Source organism: Oncorhynchus masou, chromosome 32 (genome assembly GCF_036934945.1).
Source record: "Oncorhynchus masou masou isolate Uvic2021 chromosome 32, UVic_Omas_1.1, whole genome shotgun sequence".
Taxonomy (NCBI): domain Eukaryota; kingdom Metazoa; phylum Chordata; class Actinopteri; order Salmoniformes; family Salmonidae; genus Oncorhynchus; species Oncorhynchus masou.
This window is the reverse complement of record NC_088243.1, coordinates 40,738,606-40,755,463: the sequence shown is the minus strand read 5'-3', so window position 1 is coordinate 40,755,463 and position 16,858 is coordinate 40,738,606. Positions and strand designations below refer to the sequence as shown.

The 16,858-nt window shown below is 41.9% G+C and overlaps 2 protein-coding genes across 11 annotated transcripts in view; both read left to right on the top strand.

The window, feature by feature from the left end:
- Positions 1–734: 734 nt before the first annotated feature.
- Positions 735–9,789, top strand: LOC135526068 (heterogeneous nuclear ribonucleoprotein Q-like). Of its 7 annotated transcripts, none has more exons than XM_064954143.1 (13): positions 735–870; positions 2,375–2,534; positions 3,301–3,419; positions 3,527–3,634; positions 3,751–3,864; positions 4,096–4,272; positions 4,382–4,517; positions 5,164–5,369; positions 5,586–5,735; positions 5,835–5,956; positions 6,143–6,486; positions 8,189–8,209; positions 8,482–9,789. In XM_064954143.1, the coding sequence occupies exons 2-13, from the start codon at positions 2,387–2,389 to the stop codon at positions 8,505–8,507; spliced, it is 1,671 nt and encodes a 556-aa protein (XP_064810215.1). In that variant the 5' UTR covers positions 735–870; positions 2,375–2,386; the 3' UTR covers positions 8,508–9,789. The 7 variants fall into 7 exon arrangements, with proteins under 7 accessions (XP_064810215.1, XP_064810214.1, XP_064810217.1 ...); XM_064954142.1 differs by having other exon boundaries at positions 8,479–9,789; XM_064954145.1 differs by lacking the exon at positions 8,189–8,209.
- A 445-nt stretch (positions 9,790–10,234) lies between these two features.
- Positions 10,235–16,858, top strand: part of LOC135526067 (sorting nexin-14-like) — a 29,998-nt gene continuing 23,374 nt past the window's right edge. For 2 of the 4 annotated variants that reach the window (XM_064954138.1, XM_064954135.1), the window contains exons 1-4: positions 10,236–10,523; positions 10,614–10,842; positions 11,068–11,188; positions 12,704–12,777. In XM_064954138.1, coding sequence (XP_064810210.1) covers positions 10,706–10,842; positions 11,068–11,188; positions 12,704–12,777 — 332 coding nt within the window. In that variant the 5' untranslated portion in view covers positions 10,236–10,523; positions 10,614–10,705. Of the gene's footprint in view, positions 10,524–10,613; positions 10,843–11,067; positions 11,189–12,703; positions 12,778–16,858 lie in introns of all 4 variants that reach the window. The other 2 variants (XM_064954137.1, XM_064954136.1) reach the window with 2 other exon arrangements.

Genomic DNA, 16,858 nt, shown 5'->3' with positions numbered 1-16,858 from the left:
CCGTTTTACTACGTTTTCAGTGTGCACTAGTGATTAAAACCCATGCTGATTTACCAGGACAGTTTGACTGAGAGAACAATACCGGCCTCTACGCCTCAGGGGTTTGCACAAATCAGTGTGCCTGATTGTTCTTCTAAAATATTCAGTGGAATTCAATAGAATCTGAACTGTGTAAAAACATGACTGAGACACTATTTGAGACACTAGTTATGTCTAAAAAATGGTAATAAAGTTGAAAATAGCCCATCACAATGGTCTCAAGAACAGCCAACCAGTTTATAAAAGATTTGAAAAGGGTTGAGTTTTATTAAATGTCAAATCTGGCATTTCAGGAATAGTTTCACATTCTAATTCAAGAACTGTAAAGTTCCACAATTTAAATTTCATTGGATATTTTTCAATTCCAAAACTTCCTGAATGGACCCAAAACATAAAAGGACTGATATACTGTTAACAAATATTTAGAATTCTAACAATAATTTAGGCAAAGGTGCTGAACATTGTTATGATAGCTTTTGAACAATAGGCTATCTTTACAGAAATGTTGAGTTTTAATCCTCGCCTCTCTCTTGTCATTCAAGCCATTTCAGATGCAAAATCAGAGGAAAAATATCACTGTAGCACTACGTACAAATCATTTCCCAATCTACTGTAGAGTAAAGGCATAGAAGGCAAGCCCGTGCATGGGTGTCTAAGAAACCCCATTGACGAGACAAAACTCGCAGCGTGAACGTGGCAGCCATTTTACATCCTCAAGAGTGAATGAGTGGAGCCGAACTAGTGCCGGGAGTTGTACACTTTTCCTCTTGTAATTATCAAAATTTCCTTCCGAAATAATCAACACCATACAAGTTGGTGATCCATCGGCAGGTATGATGAATACTACTAACTGGTCACGTGATCATAGCACAATTTATAGCTAAAGTAGTTGAGCGTGTGGTGTTTCAAACAATGTGGAAACGGGTGGTTGGGACGGGTTCTCCAGACCGGCTTTTTGAAAATGGACTCTCCCTATGTGGCGGCACGTTGACAAACCACGAAGCTAGCTAGTTACCATACTACAAGGCCTCTCTCTGCTCCACATATGGACATATCGAGCCGAATTAAGTCAACCATCAAACTATATATGAGCTTTCGCGGTTTTAATGGTGTCGCTAGTTAACTCAGCCAAGTGGGATAATTATGCTACATCATGAATGACTTGATCGTTGTCACTATATAACTGAACCAGCCAACCAGGGAGCTAACCTCTGAGCGTGTAAACTTCGAGATAATTGCCTTTGTCAGATAGTTCGCGAGTTGAATCAAAACTAACGTTAGTTTAGCGTAACCAATTTGGCTACCAAAACATTTGGTCGTCACTCCGCTAACGCTGCCTAGCTGGTATGGATAACTAGCTAGGTTTGTTATTGTGACTTGACAAGGGTTGGAGGACCGTGATTATTTAACTTGGCGTGCTATTATTTAGCTGGCTGCTGGGTAGCTAACGTTATGGATAACGCAGCGAGGTGACGTTGGCTAACAATGTCTGAACACTTGTGGTTATAGCTAGCCAAATTAAGTTATATGAAAACGACATAGCGATGTTGCTTGTCAGGTTTAGCTAGAGAATTGGGTAACGTTAGCTAGTTCGCAAACGTTGTTAGTTGGCTGCAATGAATACTTTTTGCAAGAGTACAAACTGAAATGGCATCGCGTTAGACTGCTCCCTTTACCCTAACTAGCCAAATTTGCCATCAGTGGTTTGCGACACGTTATCAAAAATTTTAACTAGATAGATATAACGTTAGTCTACCATTCCATGTAATTTGCTCCTGCACAAATGTTTGCGGACTGTCTTAGTTACCGGAAACGGGTGGCTTAGGAACTCTGTCGCGGTACTCTACCGAAGGAACACGTGTATCAGCTAGCTAGTTAGTGCTGAAGTCTGCAATCAGTAGGCTAATTTATAATTTAGCAATCAGGCCATGCCATTGTACGCAGCGGGAGATTAACGTAATGCTAGCAGCCATAGTGTTGTGCCAAGTTGTTATTCTAACACAATCAAAGGCGGGAAATGTGTCATTACGTGTACACATTTCACCATGTAGCCTATGCTAACTATCCTCATACATTGCACATGCACACGAAAATAAGTATAAGGTATGCAGTTATCATAAATAGCAATTTATACTTTTATTGGGTGTCAGCATTTTCAAAATTGATACAGACATGCAAATTCCAATATCGTAATTGAAATGTGACCTGATTCCACTCTTAAGGGACCACATGAACCCACATGTGTGCCTGTTGCACATGACACCTCCCCCCCAAAAAAGCTATCAACAGTCTTGCACTTGAACCAGGATTAATTTGGCTCATTGCATTTGCACAGATTTCTGGAGACATGGCCACAGAACATATTAATGGAAATGGTCCAGAAGAACCAATGGACACCACTGCTGCAGTTACCCATTCTGAACACTTCCAGACTTTATTAGAAGCTGGTTTACCACAGAAAGTTGCTGAAAAACTAGATGAAATTTACATAGCAGGTAAGGCACATTGAATATCCAGCATATTCGTACACAAATTATACTTTTGCTATTGCATGTGCTGTTATATTTTACATTAACTTTGAATGTGGGAATTGGGATCCTCAAGCAACTTTTTGTGGTTTCCTACCAAAATGGGTACTGCAGTGTAATGGACAAAAGAGAATTCATACACCACCAATATCGATGTGAAATAAATGTTTTGGGTACATGTCCATTGTCTTAAAGGTATATCTGGGCAGAGCACTGGTGTCACGGACACTTTGTGTTCTCAATAATTAAAGTGTAGCAGCACAGATGAGCAAAGAGTTAGGCCACAGTTCAACAGAGGTCTCTGGAAAGTCTCAGGCAGAGAGTGCAGCCAGATGGGCACATGCAGCAACAATGGCAGCAGCTGTCGGTGGCTGGGACAGGTGATGGCCCTCCAAGAGCAGAATGTGCACAAGCTCATTAGGGGCGTACAGTGCATAGGACTGCCATATCAAGTTAAAACATCACGTCTGTTGTGATGAGTTCTGCAAGAGGTTGAAGAAAGTGCTTTTACTCAATGTACTTTGTCCATTTTAAAATACCTGTCTCCTGAGATGGTTCCTTTTCTCTGATTATGTTATGCAAATTATTCAAATTTAAGCAATCCCTAAAGAAGTCACAGAAATAAGTGAACTTTGATACCCCCAAACATGCATTGTGGCTAGACCTGTTTGAAAAGATGTCATCCCGTAGTTCTGTTCCTGCTAGTAACCAATGTTTTTTTGATGTCCCTCAGGTTTGGTATCACACAGTGACCTAGATGATAGAGCGATTGAGGCTCTGAAAGAGTTCAACGAAGAAGGTGCTCTGCAAGTTCTGTTGCAGTTCAAGGACAGCGACCTCTCACATGTTCAGGTATGTTTGGCGAGGGATGGTGGATTGATTGCATATGAGATCACGTCTTGAAATCAAATGCTACCATTTCACCCTCTAAAGTGTACAGATTTTTCTTTCATCAACAGAACAAAAGTGCCTTTCTTTGTGGAGTTATGAAGACATATAGACAGAGGGAGAAACAGGGTACCAAAGTCTCAGACTCCAATAAAGGACCAGATGAGGCCAAAATCAAAGTACGGTTTTAACGAACATTCTTGAAGTGATAATGGAGACATGTCATCATTATCATATACTGTGCAGTTGTTCTCTGGAAGGCGTTTGACCCCAATCATGTTATTTCAATAAACAGGCCCTGCTGGAGAGAACTGGCTACACGCTCGATGTGACAACAGGTCAGCGGAAGTATGGAGGCCCCCCTCCAGATTCTGCTCACACAGGGGCACAGCCCACAATTGGTACAGAGGTATGTCTCTACAATAATTCAATGGTGTATTTGATTAGTGTGTTATAGTTAAGTGTGCATGATAGTGTTAATGCATTCTGTCCAAATAATGAAAATTTGTCATTTTTCCTGGAGTAACTCAGATTGCACTGTTTTACTGCTAAGATCTGACTGTATTTTGGAGATTTATTGTGTAACAATGGCCCAATGTTTCTTTCACACCAAGTTAACCTAATTTTGCTTTCATCTCAGATTTTTGTTGGCAAGATCCCTAGAGATCTATTTGAGGATGAGCTGGTCCCTCTGTTTGAGAAAGCCGGGCCCATTTGGGACCTGCGTCTGATGATGGACCCCCTCAGTGGCCTGAACAGAGGTTACGCCTTTGTCACTTTCTGCACTAAAGAGGCGGCGCAGGAGGCTGTCAAGCTGGTATGTACCACTTGTTGAAATCCTCTCTCATGATAGGAATGGAGAATTTTTGCCCACCCAATCATGACATGTCATGCACTCTTTCATACCCACTCCCCTCTTTCCACAGTGTAACAACAATGAAATTCGACCCGGCAAACACATTGGTGTGTGCATCTCTGTGGCCAATAATAGACTATTCGTTGGCTCCATCCCCAAGAGTAAAACAAAAGAGCAGATTGTGGAAGAATTTGCCAAAGTCACGGGTAAGCAGCACCTCTTTTTGTTGAATGATCTTCTGGGACAAATTGACATTTTGCTTGGCCAGTCATATTCGGTCTTGACAAAGATTTATATTTACTTTGACAACAGTGTTTAAACATTGCCTTATGTTACCGAATGCAGCAATCATGATAAACCGCTAGTGTGTTAGATTGCATTTAGTCTGAGTTTGGGTTTATGTACGGTATGCTATGTAAAGCTGGGCTATATTTGCTCAACAGTTTAATTGCTCATTTCCAATGTCAGGGTTCAGTGTCTAAATGATGAAATACATATATTCTATCCTGGAGTAACTCTGGTTACGCTGATAGTTTACCGCTAAGATCTGACTGGACACTTTGCACTTAACTAGGCACAAATTCATGGTCTCAAGACTTGTCCAAAGAGAACAGCTGTGTCAAAGAAAGGGGACACTAAATGTTTTGACTAAACCGAAGGAAACATTCCATGAATGTGTGATATTTTGTTCTGCTGCCAACTGTTTTAGTAAGGTACTCTCTAGAGTAACTCTGTTCCATTCCTTTTTGCTTTGCATTTTGCATGGAGATGGAGCAAGCTTTCTTGTGCACTGGTCACTGTCCAGCTAGGATACCTTTTTATGCCTTTCCCCTTCTGCCTCTATTTCAACAGAGGGTCTTAACGATGTCATACTGTACCATCAGCCAGAAGACAAGAAAAAGAACAGAGGCTTTTGCTTCTTGGAATATGAAGACCACAAAACTGCCGCTCAGGCCCGCCGCCGGCTGATGAGTGGCAAGGTCAAGGTGTGGGCGAACGTGGTGACTGTGGAGTGGGCTGACCCCATAGAAGACCCTGATCCTGAGGTCATGGCCAAGGTAAGTGGAGCAAAGTTAACAGGACTCATTTCGCCTGTGATAAATTGTTTTTGTATTGTCCATCCATTAAACTTGTGAAATATTTCCGAGTTAACATTGATTTGATTTCGACGTTGTTTACCAGGGAGTAAGAATGGAAGTAACCACCAGTGTATGAGACAGGCAGAGACACCGACTTTAAGTGTAATTGATAAGCCACTACCATTTTCCTTCCAGGTGAAAGTGCTGTTTGTCCGAAACCTTGCGAGCACTGTAACGGAGGAAATACTTGAAAAGGCCTTCAGTCATTTTGGCAAATTGGAGCGGGTGAAGAAGCTGAAAGACTACGCCTTCATCCACTTTGAGGATAGAGACGGCGCAGTCAAGGTACATGCTGGAGTCTTTGTATTACTCTCACCAATGTATCACAAAACTGGTAACAATGGCTGATTTTTGTGTAGTTATTCAACTTGCCTCTTTTGACAGGCCTTGGCCGACCTGAATGGGAAAGACCTGGAGGGAGAGCACATTGAAATAGTCTTTGCAAAGCCACCTGACCAGAAGAGGAAAGAACGCAAAGCCCAGAGACAAGCGGCTAAGACACAAATGTAAGCAAAGACAATTGATTTTCAATTACTTGAGACCTGCAAATACGGGCCAAAATTATAGTTGCGTTGTTGGGTGGCCTTTCACCATTGATTTCTTTTGAATAATTGAATAGAAAAGTTAACGTGATCTAACAAGCGCAAATGCGTCCTGTACGGTTACTAAACAAGTGCATATCCTCTCCCCAGGTATGACGATTACTATTACTATGGCCCACCTCACATGCCACCTCCCACAAGAGGCAGGGGACGAGGTGGCGGCCGAGGAGGCTACTCTTACCCCCATGACTACTACGGCTATGAAGATTACTACGATTACTATGGCTACGACTACCACAACTACCGGGGTGGCTATGAAGACCCCTACTACGGCTATGAGGACTTCCAAGCTCCCAGCCGAGGACGAGGAGGGGCCCGAGGCGGAGCCCGTGGTGGTGCCACCCTATCCTCCCGGGGCCGTGGAGCTGCCACACCCAGGGGCAGAGTGGGTGGCTTTTCTCAGCGAGGTGGAAGTGGCCCTGGATCGAGCAGAGGTGTGCAGGGGACCAAAGGGGCACTGGGTAAATAGGGACTAGCTGTGTTGGCAACGGTCAATAGCAAATGGTTGCTATCAGCTACACAAAAATGCAAACATACTATTTGGGCAGGACTTACACCCCCCCCCAGACACACACTTGAATAACCTTAAACTAATGTTTTCAGCCTGCATTAATTTCTTCCTTATGGCATAAATTGACCGTAGTTCGCTATTTACATTCTGTGTAAAATATAGGCCTTGAAAGTAAGGAATCATATAGATGCAGACCTGCCAACTGGCATGTATCTTGCGTACCATGCATGCAATTTGATGTCAAAGTACGCTGGTACAAAAAAAAAACCTAAAATAAATAGGCTTCTAGTTGGCACATTGTGGTTTTTGACAACTGAACCAATCCACTTCATCCATTGATACTACTGAAGTGTGAGGGGAAAATGGAGAACGAACTTTGCCGACTACATTTTCCAGAATTGTATGTGTTAGTTACAGCGTTTAGCGAGAACACTTTCTTAGCCACACATGCTTTGATCACTGCAAAGGTAGTAGGCGCGAGCGCATTGATGAGCAAGGAAACGGTGAAGTGTTGCGGTAGTTCACTGCACATCGCTGTGTGGATGGCAATAGACATGGCAGAGAGAACTGTTACGCTAATACCGTCCTTCACAGAAAGTTATGTTCAAGTGTAGTAGGCCTATGTTAATTAGTCCGTTCTTGGTCTGTCCTCTTGATATAGCTGTCAAACAGTAGGCTGCTAATGACGTGCTAATAGGTAGTTCGCCAGTGACCAAGGTATGTTGAATGAATGGCAGCCTAGTAGTCCGACCTAATTTGACAGATTATGTCAGGGATGGAGATCTGAAACAAGCTCAAAGGCCTAGTTCAGTTTCATATACCAAATAGCCTACAGTAAACCAGACTACTGAATGTTACATTGCATCCAGTAATTTAATTATATTCAGAATTTTCTCCCCAAACTAAATTAAGCCCGTTTTACACTTTCACTAGACTATCCACATAAAGACACCTATTAATTAGAATAAGCAATCCCCTAAATTTAACATAATAAAAAAAAAATAGAATCAAACAAGACTTCTGTTGACTACATTGTTTGATGTACTTAAAGACTGTTTCAGGAAATAGCAGTTACAGGTTTTTCAAAAATGACAAATCCTCTTAACTTCCTCTGGACCACCCCCTACCCAGCCTACATCAGCACCATCTTGTCAGAAAATCCTAGGGAGAGCCCTGATTTTGTACATTTAAACATATTTCTAGTTATCTACTGAAGAGCAGCCACTTACCAAGTACCCATAACAGTCTAGTCTACCATTACTACTGAGCCAGTCTTCTGCCAACATTAGGCAAAAAAAAAGAGGCGCATTTGCCTATGATTTGAGCAGTGTGGGTGTCGACGCGTGCTGTAATGGGAGCTGGGGGTGCCGCCACCACGCTGAAGTGGTACTTGTAAAAATTATTCAATGTTGGCAGGTCTGCAGACGTCACCATTTTATTCCTTGTCTTTTGAAAGCTGAGCCTCACATTCAATTGGTAATTTTCAATGTACAGATGTGTATTTGGCTTTCAGTGTCCAAATGATGAAAATATGTATATTCTATCCTGGATTAACTCTGGTTACGCTGATAGTTTCCTGCGAAGATCTGACTGTTTGATATTTTGTTTTCTGTCCATGTCTTTAGACTTCCTCAAATTAGTGATGGGTATGTATGCGTATTCTCAACATTTGAAAACACACCTGACTTTTGGCCTTAGGTCGAAACCTTGACAGGTGTCACCTTTCAGAGCACCAACTGAAAGGTCTGCTCCTCTGCAGATTTAGGGTCACCCTAATCAATTGTTTTTTGTTTTTTTTTAAAATGTAATTTTACATGATTGGATGTCATTAGTCATGTTTATGTTCTGTGTTGTGATTTGTTTTTTATTATTATTTTGAATTCCATTCCAATTCTGTCTCTATTTGCTTGGTCAGCAGGGAAAAGGGGTCGAGGCCGGTCCTGACCTGTCACCATGAAGACTGACTTACTGTGTTGGGTTACACCAGAAGCTGCAATGGATACGGATGGAAAAGTCAGCAAAATGGTCCAATATTCCAGCCTTACAGAAGCATCTCCCCCAAACTGCCACCTAAACAATCAGCGGATTATTTAGAAAAACTTGCCTCCCCCTGTATGCCCCACACCCCCCAAAAAATGCCATTTTAAATAATTATTGAAGAATTTGCACTTTTTAAGTTTCTTAGTTTGAAGTGGCTCAAAGGAGCTTGATGCTATTGTATATTTTTGTGCTAATCACAATTTTTATTGTTGGAATATCCCTGTTAATCTTAATCGTTTGATTTGGATGTTTGAAGAGAACATTTGCAGGTTTTAGGTGTAACCACCTGGCATGGATAAGTCAGGCATTCCAGGAAAGTGGTTCTTTTCAGAACTTGTCTTTTTTAAAGGGTTGGTTAACTACCTCAGTACAGAGGATTAAACTACCCGGCCTGTACTGTAAATAGGGAAACTATATTGATGAAAGCAGGGCTTGTTTCCTACAAAATATGCACAAGAGCAGCAGCACAACCGAAAGGACTTGCTGCAGCTCTGACATGGCAAACAGTCAAACTGGGCATGCAAAAATAATCTCATATGATGAGCCTGAACAAGCCCTGCTTTTATCCTATTTTGAACTGAATAAGCCTCCTTGCTTCTTCAGATTATTGTAGTTACTGGTTGTATAGTTTGGAAAATGTTACTTTTGTAAAGGCTTGAACATCAAGGGTGTCAACTGCCTTTTAAAAAGCCCTGCAGTGTCCCTTTGCCACTCCCAATTATTTTTTATTGTTTTTAGAATAGATCAGAATTATGTTCAGTACCACCCCCTTTACTGTAAAATAAATATCCCAATCATGTGACATCTTGAATGATCCCTCTAACTCTAAGCCAGCTACTATGTAATCAAGTCTTTTGATTAAAAAGGAATTGCCATACTGCCCAGCCAGCGAGCATGTGTGCCTGTAGCTGTTTCGAAGGGGATCGTGATCATAGTGGTAAAAGGGATACTGCAGCTGTTATTCGTATTCCATGTATAGCGAAAAGGAGACTGAACTATTCATCCGGTTTTGTACACTGTTAACTCCCTCAATAAAATAATTACAACCACCTTTTGAAAAAATGTTAGCAGTTTTAAACTATTGTTGGTGGCCAACCACGTTTTTGCATTCCTGCAAATAAATTGTTTTATACTGTAAAATGGAGGTGAGTGTAACTTATTTTTGTAATAAAGTTTTTGATTTCTATCTGTGTCTTACTCTCTGTATGACATCTTGTTAAACCATGTCACACATTTTATGCACTGATTATAGTGTAAATACCCTGGGTTTATAGCTTTTTTTAATAGCTTTCTGAAGCGCATCACACAATCACTTTCTCATTCCAAGGGAGTCTTCAACCAGAGGCGCATATGTGTAACGTCACTATCCTGTGATTTCAATTGAATAATTACATTCAGTTATAATAAGCACTTCGCTGACAGTGTGTACTGCTGCCACGCATGTTAGTCGTTTGCTGCTAGCCTGCCACCACGAAATCAGTACTATAGCGATATGATTACATTTTGGAATACTGTATATTCACCGTTATGTTGGCAGGTGAAATGGGCTATAAAAAATAACGGGCAAGAATGTTGCATGATCCCATAATGATCCGGATGTGACATCATCCCGACGACTGACTGTCCAGTTATTTTAACGACGAAAATACGTACGCGTGGTGAAGTTGGGTGGACATTGATAATAATGATATTCAGAAGTATATAGACGGTGAACGCATGAGAAGCATTTACTGACTCGACTGGTTACATAGGTTTACAGCAGACTGGCGCGTGCCCTGCACACGTCAAATACCGTGCGCATGTCTATGAGCGCGCTGCGTGCAGTATAGAGAGGGGATGTTGACGTTTGGCTAGCGTGATGATAGATAGCGTTTCATACATCAACGATCTAGTTTGACTAATCCTGCATATTGGATTGTGGTGAGTATAGACGACACATTATCAAATTGCACCGTTATTCTGCATAGCCTAGGTATATGACGTTTCTAACATCGCACTTATTTGTCGCAGTGTTTATCATGGAAGGTCCTCCATTGCTCTCCAGTGAAAGTGCAACATAATTACGTGATTATAATTACTCGTGTACGTTGTCCATCCTGACAATGGGATGCATCAGAGTCTACCTGCAGAAGTTGAGGCACAGGATGAAGCTGGACCTATTGAGAGAACTGGGCCGCCAGTATCCAGTATTCTGCTTCCTTCTACTTGTCTTGCTCTTATCCACTGTTTTGTTGAACAGGTAGGTACAAATAGGCCTACTGTATGCTTACAATGTTTCACACGTTTACAGATTGTAGGCCTGTCTACAATAAAACAGACTATTGCATGATGCTCAGAATCACGAATAGGCAGTATTTGCATCAGTTTGAGTTAGCATATCGATTTAGGAATGACTGAGGTAGACTAATGCGTCACAATACATTCCCAATGTAAGCGTATGTGTAAAATGTTATTGAATTCACAGATATCTGCACATTATTATGGTTTTCTGGTCGTTCCTGGCTGGAGTTGTCACATTCTACTGCTCTCTTGGCCCAGAGACTCTGTTGCCTAATTTCCTACTGTCTATAAAGCCAAAGACCAAGGTAGGTTTACCTTATGTACAGAAAATATACACCTGTAACTAGAGGTCGACCGATTTTACGATTTTTCAACGCCCATACCGACTATTGGAGGACCAGAAAAAGCTGATAACGATTCATCTGACAATGTAATTTTTTTATATATATATTTTTGTATATGTAAAACAATACTCAATGAACACTTATTTTAACTTTAATATAATACATAAAATAATAATACATAAAATATAATACATAAAATCTATTTATTATCTCAAATATTTATTTTTTATTATCTCGCAAAAAAAAGCTCATGTTTAAGTTTCTTGCTCAGAACATGAGAACATATGAAAGCTGGTGGTTCAATATTCCCAGTTCTTCAATATTCGCAGTTAAGAAGTTTTAGGTTGTAGTTATTATAGGAATTGTGACGTGTCGACTTTCTCTATAGCATTTCTATTTCATATACCTTTGACTATTGGATGTTCTTATAGGCACTTTAATATTGCCAGCCTAATCTCAGGACTTGATAGGCTTGAAGTCATAAACAGCGCTGTGCCACAAGCATTACTAAGGGCTGCTCGCAAACGCAGTAAAGTGCTGTTTGAATTAATGCTTACGAGCCTGCTGCTGCCTACCACCGCTCGGTCAGACTGCTCTATCAAATATCAAATCATAGACTTAATTATAATAAACACACAGAAATACAAGCCTTTGGTCATTTGATATGGTCAAATCAGGTTTAGTCGTTCAGTGAAATACGGAACCATTACGTATTTTGTCGAACAATTGGCAACCCTAAGTCTAAATATTGCTGTTACATTGCACAACCTTCAATGTTAGGTCATAATTAAATAAATATTCTGGCAAATTAATTATGGTCTTTGTTAGGAAGAAACACTGTTTGCAACGAGCAGGCGGCCCAAACTGTTGCATATACCCTGACACACTGCTTGCACTGAACGCAAGAGAAGTGACACAATTTTCCTAGTGACTATTGCCTGCTAACATTAATTTTTTAATATGCAGGTTTAAAAAAATATATACTTCTGTGTGTTGATTTTAAGAAGGGCAATGTTGTTTATGATTCGGTACGATTGTGCTTTTTTCGCGAGTGCGATTTTGTTAAATCATCACCCGTTTGAAGAAATTGAAGTAGGCTGATTCGATGATAAATTAACAGGCACCACATTTGATTATATGCAACGCAGGACAAGCTAGTTAACCTAGTAATATCATCAACCATGTGTAGATTGATTGTTTTTTTTATAAGATAAGTTTAATGCTAGCTAGCAACTTACCTTGGCTTCTTGCAGCCACAAGGTCCTTTTGACGCTGCACTCGCGTAACAGGTGGTCAGCCTGCCACCCAGTCTCCTCGTGGATTGCAATGTAATCGCCCATAATCGGCGTCCAAAAAGGCAGATTACCGATTGTTATGAAAATTAGGCCCGACATCAAATTAATCGGTCGACCTCTACCCTTAACTATATATTTACTTATAGTCCAGGTTGATAGAGGGTGGTATTGTATCTGTTAGCAGGACCAACAAGAGTTGTTTCCCTTGGGTCACAGCTGTGCAGTCTGCGGGAAAATAAAGTGTAAAAGGCACAGGTGAGATCACTGCTCCAAAAATACTGCTTGTGAATGAATGTTGATTAGGATGTTGGCCTTATTGTATTTATGTGGGATTGAGAGTGAAAAATACTGCTTGATGTTCCTACTGTTGGGTCTCTGTGAGTTTACTGTTCATCTCTCTCTATTAATTTGACAAAATAGCACAGGAATTCCATATAGCTTACTATTTTGATGTTCACATTCATTGACTGGAGTTGTTGATTTTGTCTACCACCAGTGCGTTTTACTGCACCCCCAGTGGCAAAATGGTATACTGGAGCACATAATGGAATTGAAAGTGTCCCACATTGGTAGTTTTAGTAATTTGGCCTTGATGAGACAACAGAATGAACTCATGGTTTTATCAATATTTCAGACTAATTGAAAATAAAAAGTGGAATTAATTGCCATTATGTACAGTACCAGTCAAAAGTTTGGACACACCTACTCATTTCAGGGTTTTTCTTTATTTTTACTATTTCTACATTCTAGAATAATAGTGAAGACATCAACATTATAAAATAACACATGGAATTATGTAGAAACCAAAAAGTGTTAAACAAATCAAAATATATTCTATATTTGAGATTCTTTGAAGGAGCCCTCTTTGCCTTGATGACAGCTTTGCACACTCTTGGCATTCTTTCAAACAGCTTCATGATGTAGTCTTCGATTATAATCACAGCCGTATATATCCCCCCCCCAAACAGACACATCGATGGCTCTGAACGAACTTTATTTAACTCTTTGCAAACTGGAAACCATTTATCCGGAGGCTGCATTCATTGTTGCTGGGGATTTTAACAAGGCTAATCTGAAAACAAGACTCCCTAAATTTTATCAGCATATCGATTGCGCAACCAGGTGTGGAAAAACCTTGGATCACTGTTACTCTAACTTCCGCGACGCATATAAGGCCCTGCCCCGCCCCCCTTTCGGAAAAGCTGACCACGACTCCATTTTGCTGATTCCTGCCTACAGACAAAAACTAAAACAAGAAGCTCCCACGCTGAGGTCTGTCCAACGCTGGTCCGACCAAGCTGACTCCACACTCCAAGACTGCTTCCATCACGTGGACTGGGACATGTTTCGTATTGCGTCAGATAACAACATTGACGAATACGCTGATTCGGTGTGCGAGTTCATTAGAACGTGCGTTGAAGATGTCGTTCCCATAGCAACGATTAAAACATTCCCTAACCAGAAACCGTGGATTGATGGCAGCATTCGCGTGAAACTGAAAGCGCGAACCACTGCTTTTAATCAGGGCAAGGTGTCTGGTAACATGACCGAGTACAAACAGTGCAGCTATTCCCTCCGCAAGGCTATCAAACAAGCTAAGCGTCAGTACAGAGACAAAGTAGAATCTCAATTCAACGGCTCAGACACAAGAGGCATGTGGCAGGGTCTACAGTCAATCACGGACTACAGGAAGAAATCCAGCCCAGTCACGGACCAGAATGTCTTGCTCCCAGGCAGACTAAATAACTTTTTTGCCCGCTTTGAGGACAATACAGTGCCACTGACACAGCCTGCAACGGAAACATGCGGTCTCTCCTTCACTGCAGCCGAGGTGAGTAAAACATTTAAACGTGTTAACCCTCGCAAGGCTGCAGGCCCAGACGGCATCCCCAGCCGCGCCCTCAGAGCATGCGCAGACCAGCTGGCTGGTGTGTTTATGGAAATATTCAATCAATCCCTATACCAGTCTGCTGTTCCCACATGCTTCAAGAGGGCCACCATTGTTCCTGTTCCCAAGAAAGCTAAGGTAACTGAGCTAAACGACTACCGCCCCGTAGCACTCACTTCCGTCATCATGAAGTGCTTTGAGAGACTAGTCAAGGACCATATCACCTCCACCTTACCTGACACCCTAGACCCACTCCAATTTGCTTACCGCCCCAATAGGTCCACAGACGATGCAATCTCAACCACACTGCACACTGCCCTAACCCATCTGGACAAGAGGAATACCTATGTGAGAATGCTGTTCATCGACTACAGCTCGGCATTCAACACCATAGTACCCTCCAAGCTCGTCATCAAGCTCGAGACCCTGGGTCTCGACCCCGCCCAGTGCAACTGGGTACTGGACTTCCTGACGGGCCGCCCCCAGGTGATGAGGGTAGGTAACAACATCTCCTCCCCGCTGATCCTCAACACTGGGGCCCCACAAGGGTGCGTTCTGAGCACTCTCCTGTACTCCCTGTTCACCCACGACTGCATGGCCACGCACGCCTCCAACTCAATCATCAAGTTTGCGGACGACACAACAGTGGTAGGCTTGATTACCAACAACGACGAGACGGCCTACAGGGAGGAGGTGAGGGCCCTCGGAGTGTGGTGTCAGGAAAATAACCTCACACTCAACGTCAACAAAACTAAGGAGATGATTGTGGACTTCAGGAAACAGCAGAGGGAACACCCCCCTATCCACATCGATGGAACAGTAGTGGAGAGGGTAGTAAGTTTTAAGTTCCTCGGCATACACATCACAGACAAACTGAATTGGTCCACTCACACAGACAGCATCGTGAAGAAGGCGCAGCAGCGCCTCTTCAACCTCAGGAGGCTGAATAAATTCGGCTTGTCACCAAAAGCACTCACAAACGTCTACAGATGCACAATCGAGAGCATCCTGGCGGGCTGTTTCACCGCCTGGTACGGCAACTGCTCCGCCCTCAACCGTAAGGCTCTCCAGAGGGTAGTGAGGTCTGCACAACGCATCACCGGGGGCAAACTACCTGCCCTCCAGGACACCTACATCACCCGATGTTACAGGAAGGCCATAAAGATCATCAAGGACATCAACCACCCGAGCCACTATATACTGTACTCTATATCATCGACTGCATCCTTAGGTAATACATGTATCACTAGCCACTTTAACTATGCCACTTTGTTTACATACTCATCTCATATGTATATACTGTACTCGATACCATCTACTGTATCTTGCCTATGCTGCTCTGTACCATCACTCATTCATATATCCTTATGTACATATTCTTTATCCCCTTACACTGTGTATAAGACAGTAGTTTAGGAATTGTTAGTTAGATTACTTGTTGGTTATTACTGCATTGTCGGAACTAGAAGCACAAGCATTTCGCTACACTCGCATTAACATCTGCTAACCATGTGTATGTGACAAATAAGATTTGATTTGTAGTCACCTGGAATGCATTTCAATTAGCGGGTGTGCCTTGTTAAAAATTAATTTGTGGAATTTCTTTCCTTCTTAATGCATTTGAGTCAATAAGTTGTGTTGTGACAAGTTAGTGGTGGTATATAGAATATATCTCTATTTGGTAAAGGAACAAGTCCATGTTATTGCAAGAACAGCTCAAATAATCAAAGAGAAACGACAGTCCATGATTACTCTCATGAGGACTGCCACAGGAAAGGAAGACCCAGCGTTACCTCAGCTGCAGAGTACAAGTTCATTATAGTTAACTGCGACTCAAATTGCAGCCCAAATAAATGGTTCACAGAGTTCAAATAACAGACACATCAACTGTTCAGAGAAGACTGCGTGAGTCAGACCTTCATGGTCGAATTTCTGCAAAGAAACCACTACTAAAAGACACCAATAAGAAGAAGATACTTGCTTGGGCCAAGAAACACGAGCAATGGACATTAGACCGGTGGAAATCTGTTCTTTGGTCTGAGTCCAAATTTGTGATTTTTGATTCTAACCGCCGTGTCTTTGTGAGACGCAGAGTAGGTGTTTCCCACCGTAAAGCATGGAGGAGGTATGATGGTGTGGGGGTGCTTTGCTGTTGACACTGTCTGTGATTTATTTAGAATTCAAGGCATACTTATCCAGCATGGCTACCACAGCATTCTGCAGCGATACTCCATCCCATCTGGTTTGGGCTTAGTGGGACTATCATTTGGTTTTCAACAGGACAATGACCTCCAGTCTGTGTAAAGGCTATTTGACCAAGAAGGGGAGTGTTGGAGTGCTGCATCAGATGACCTGGCCTCAACAATCACCTGACTTTCACCCAATTGAGATGGCTTGGGACGAGTCAGACCGCAGAGTGACGGAAATGCTACAGTAAATGTTTTACAG

Coding starts and splice junctions, on each gene's coding strand:
- LOC135526068 (XM_064954139.1), top strand. CDS start 2,387: ATGGCCACAGAACATATTAATGGAAATGGTCCAGAAGAACCAATGGAC. Junction 2,535..3,300: donor AGATGAAATTTACATAGCAG/GTAAGGCACATT, acceptor GATGTCCCTCAG/GTTTGGTATCACACAGTGAC. Junction 5,957..6,142: donor CAAGCGGCTAAGACACAAAT/GTAAGCAAAGAC, acceptor TCCTCTCCCCAG/GTATGACGATTACTATTACT.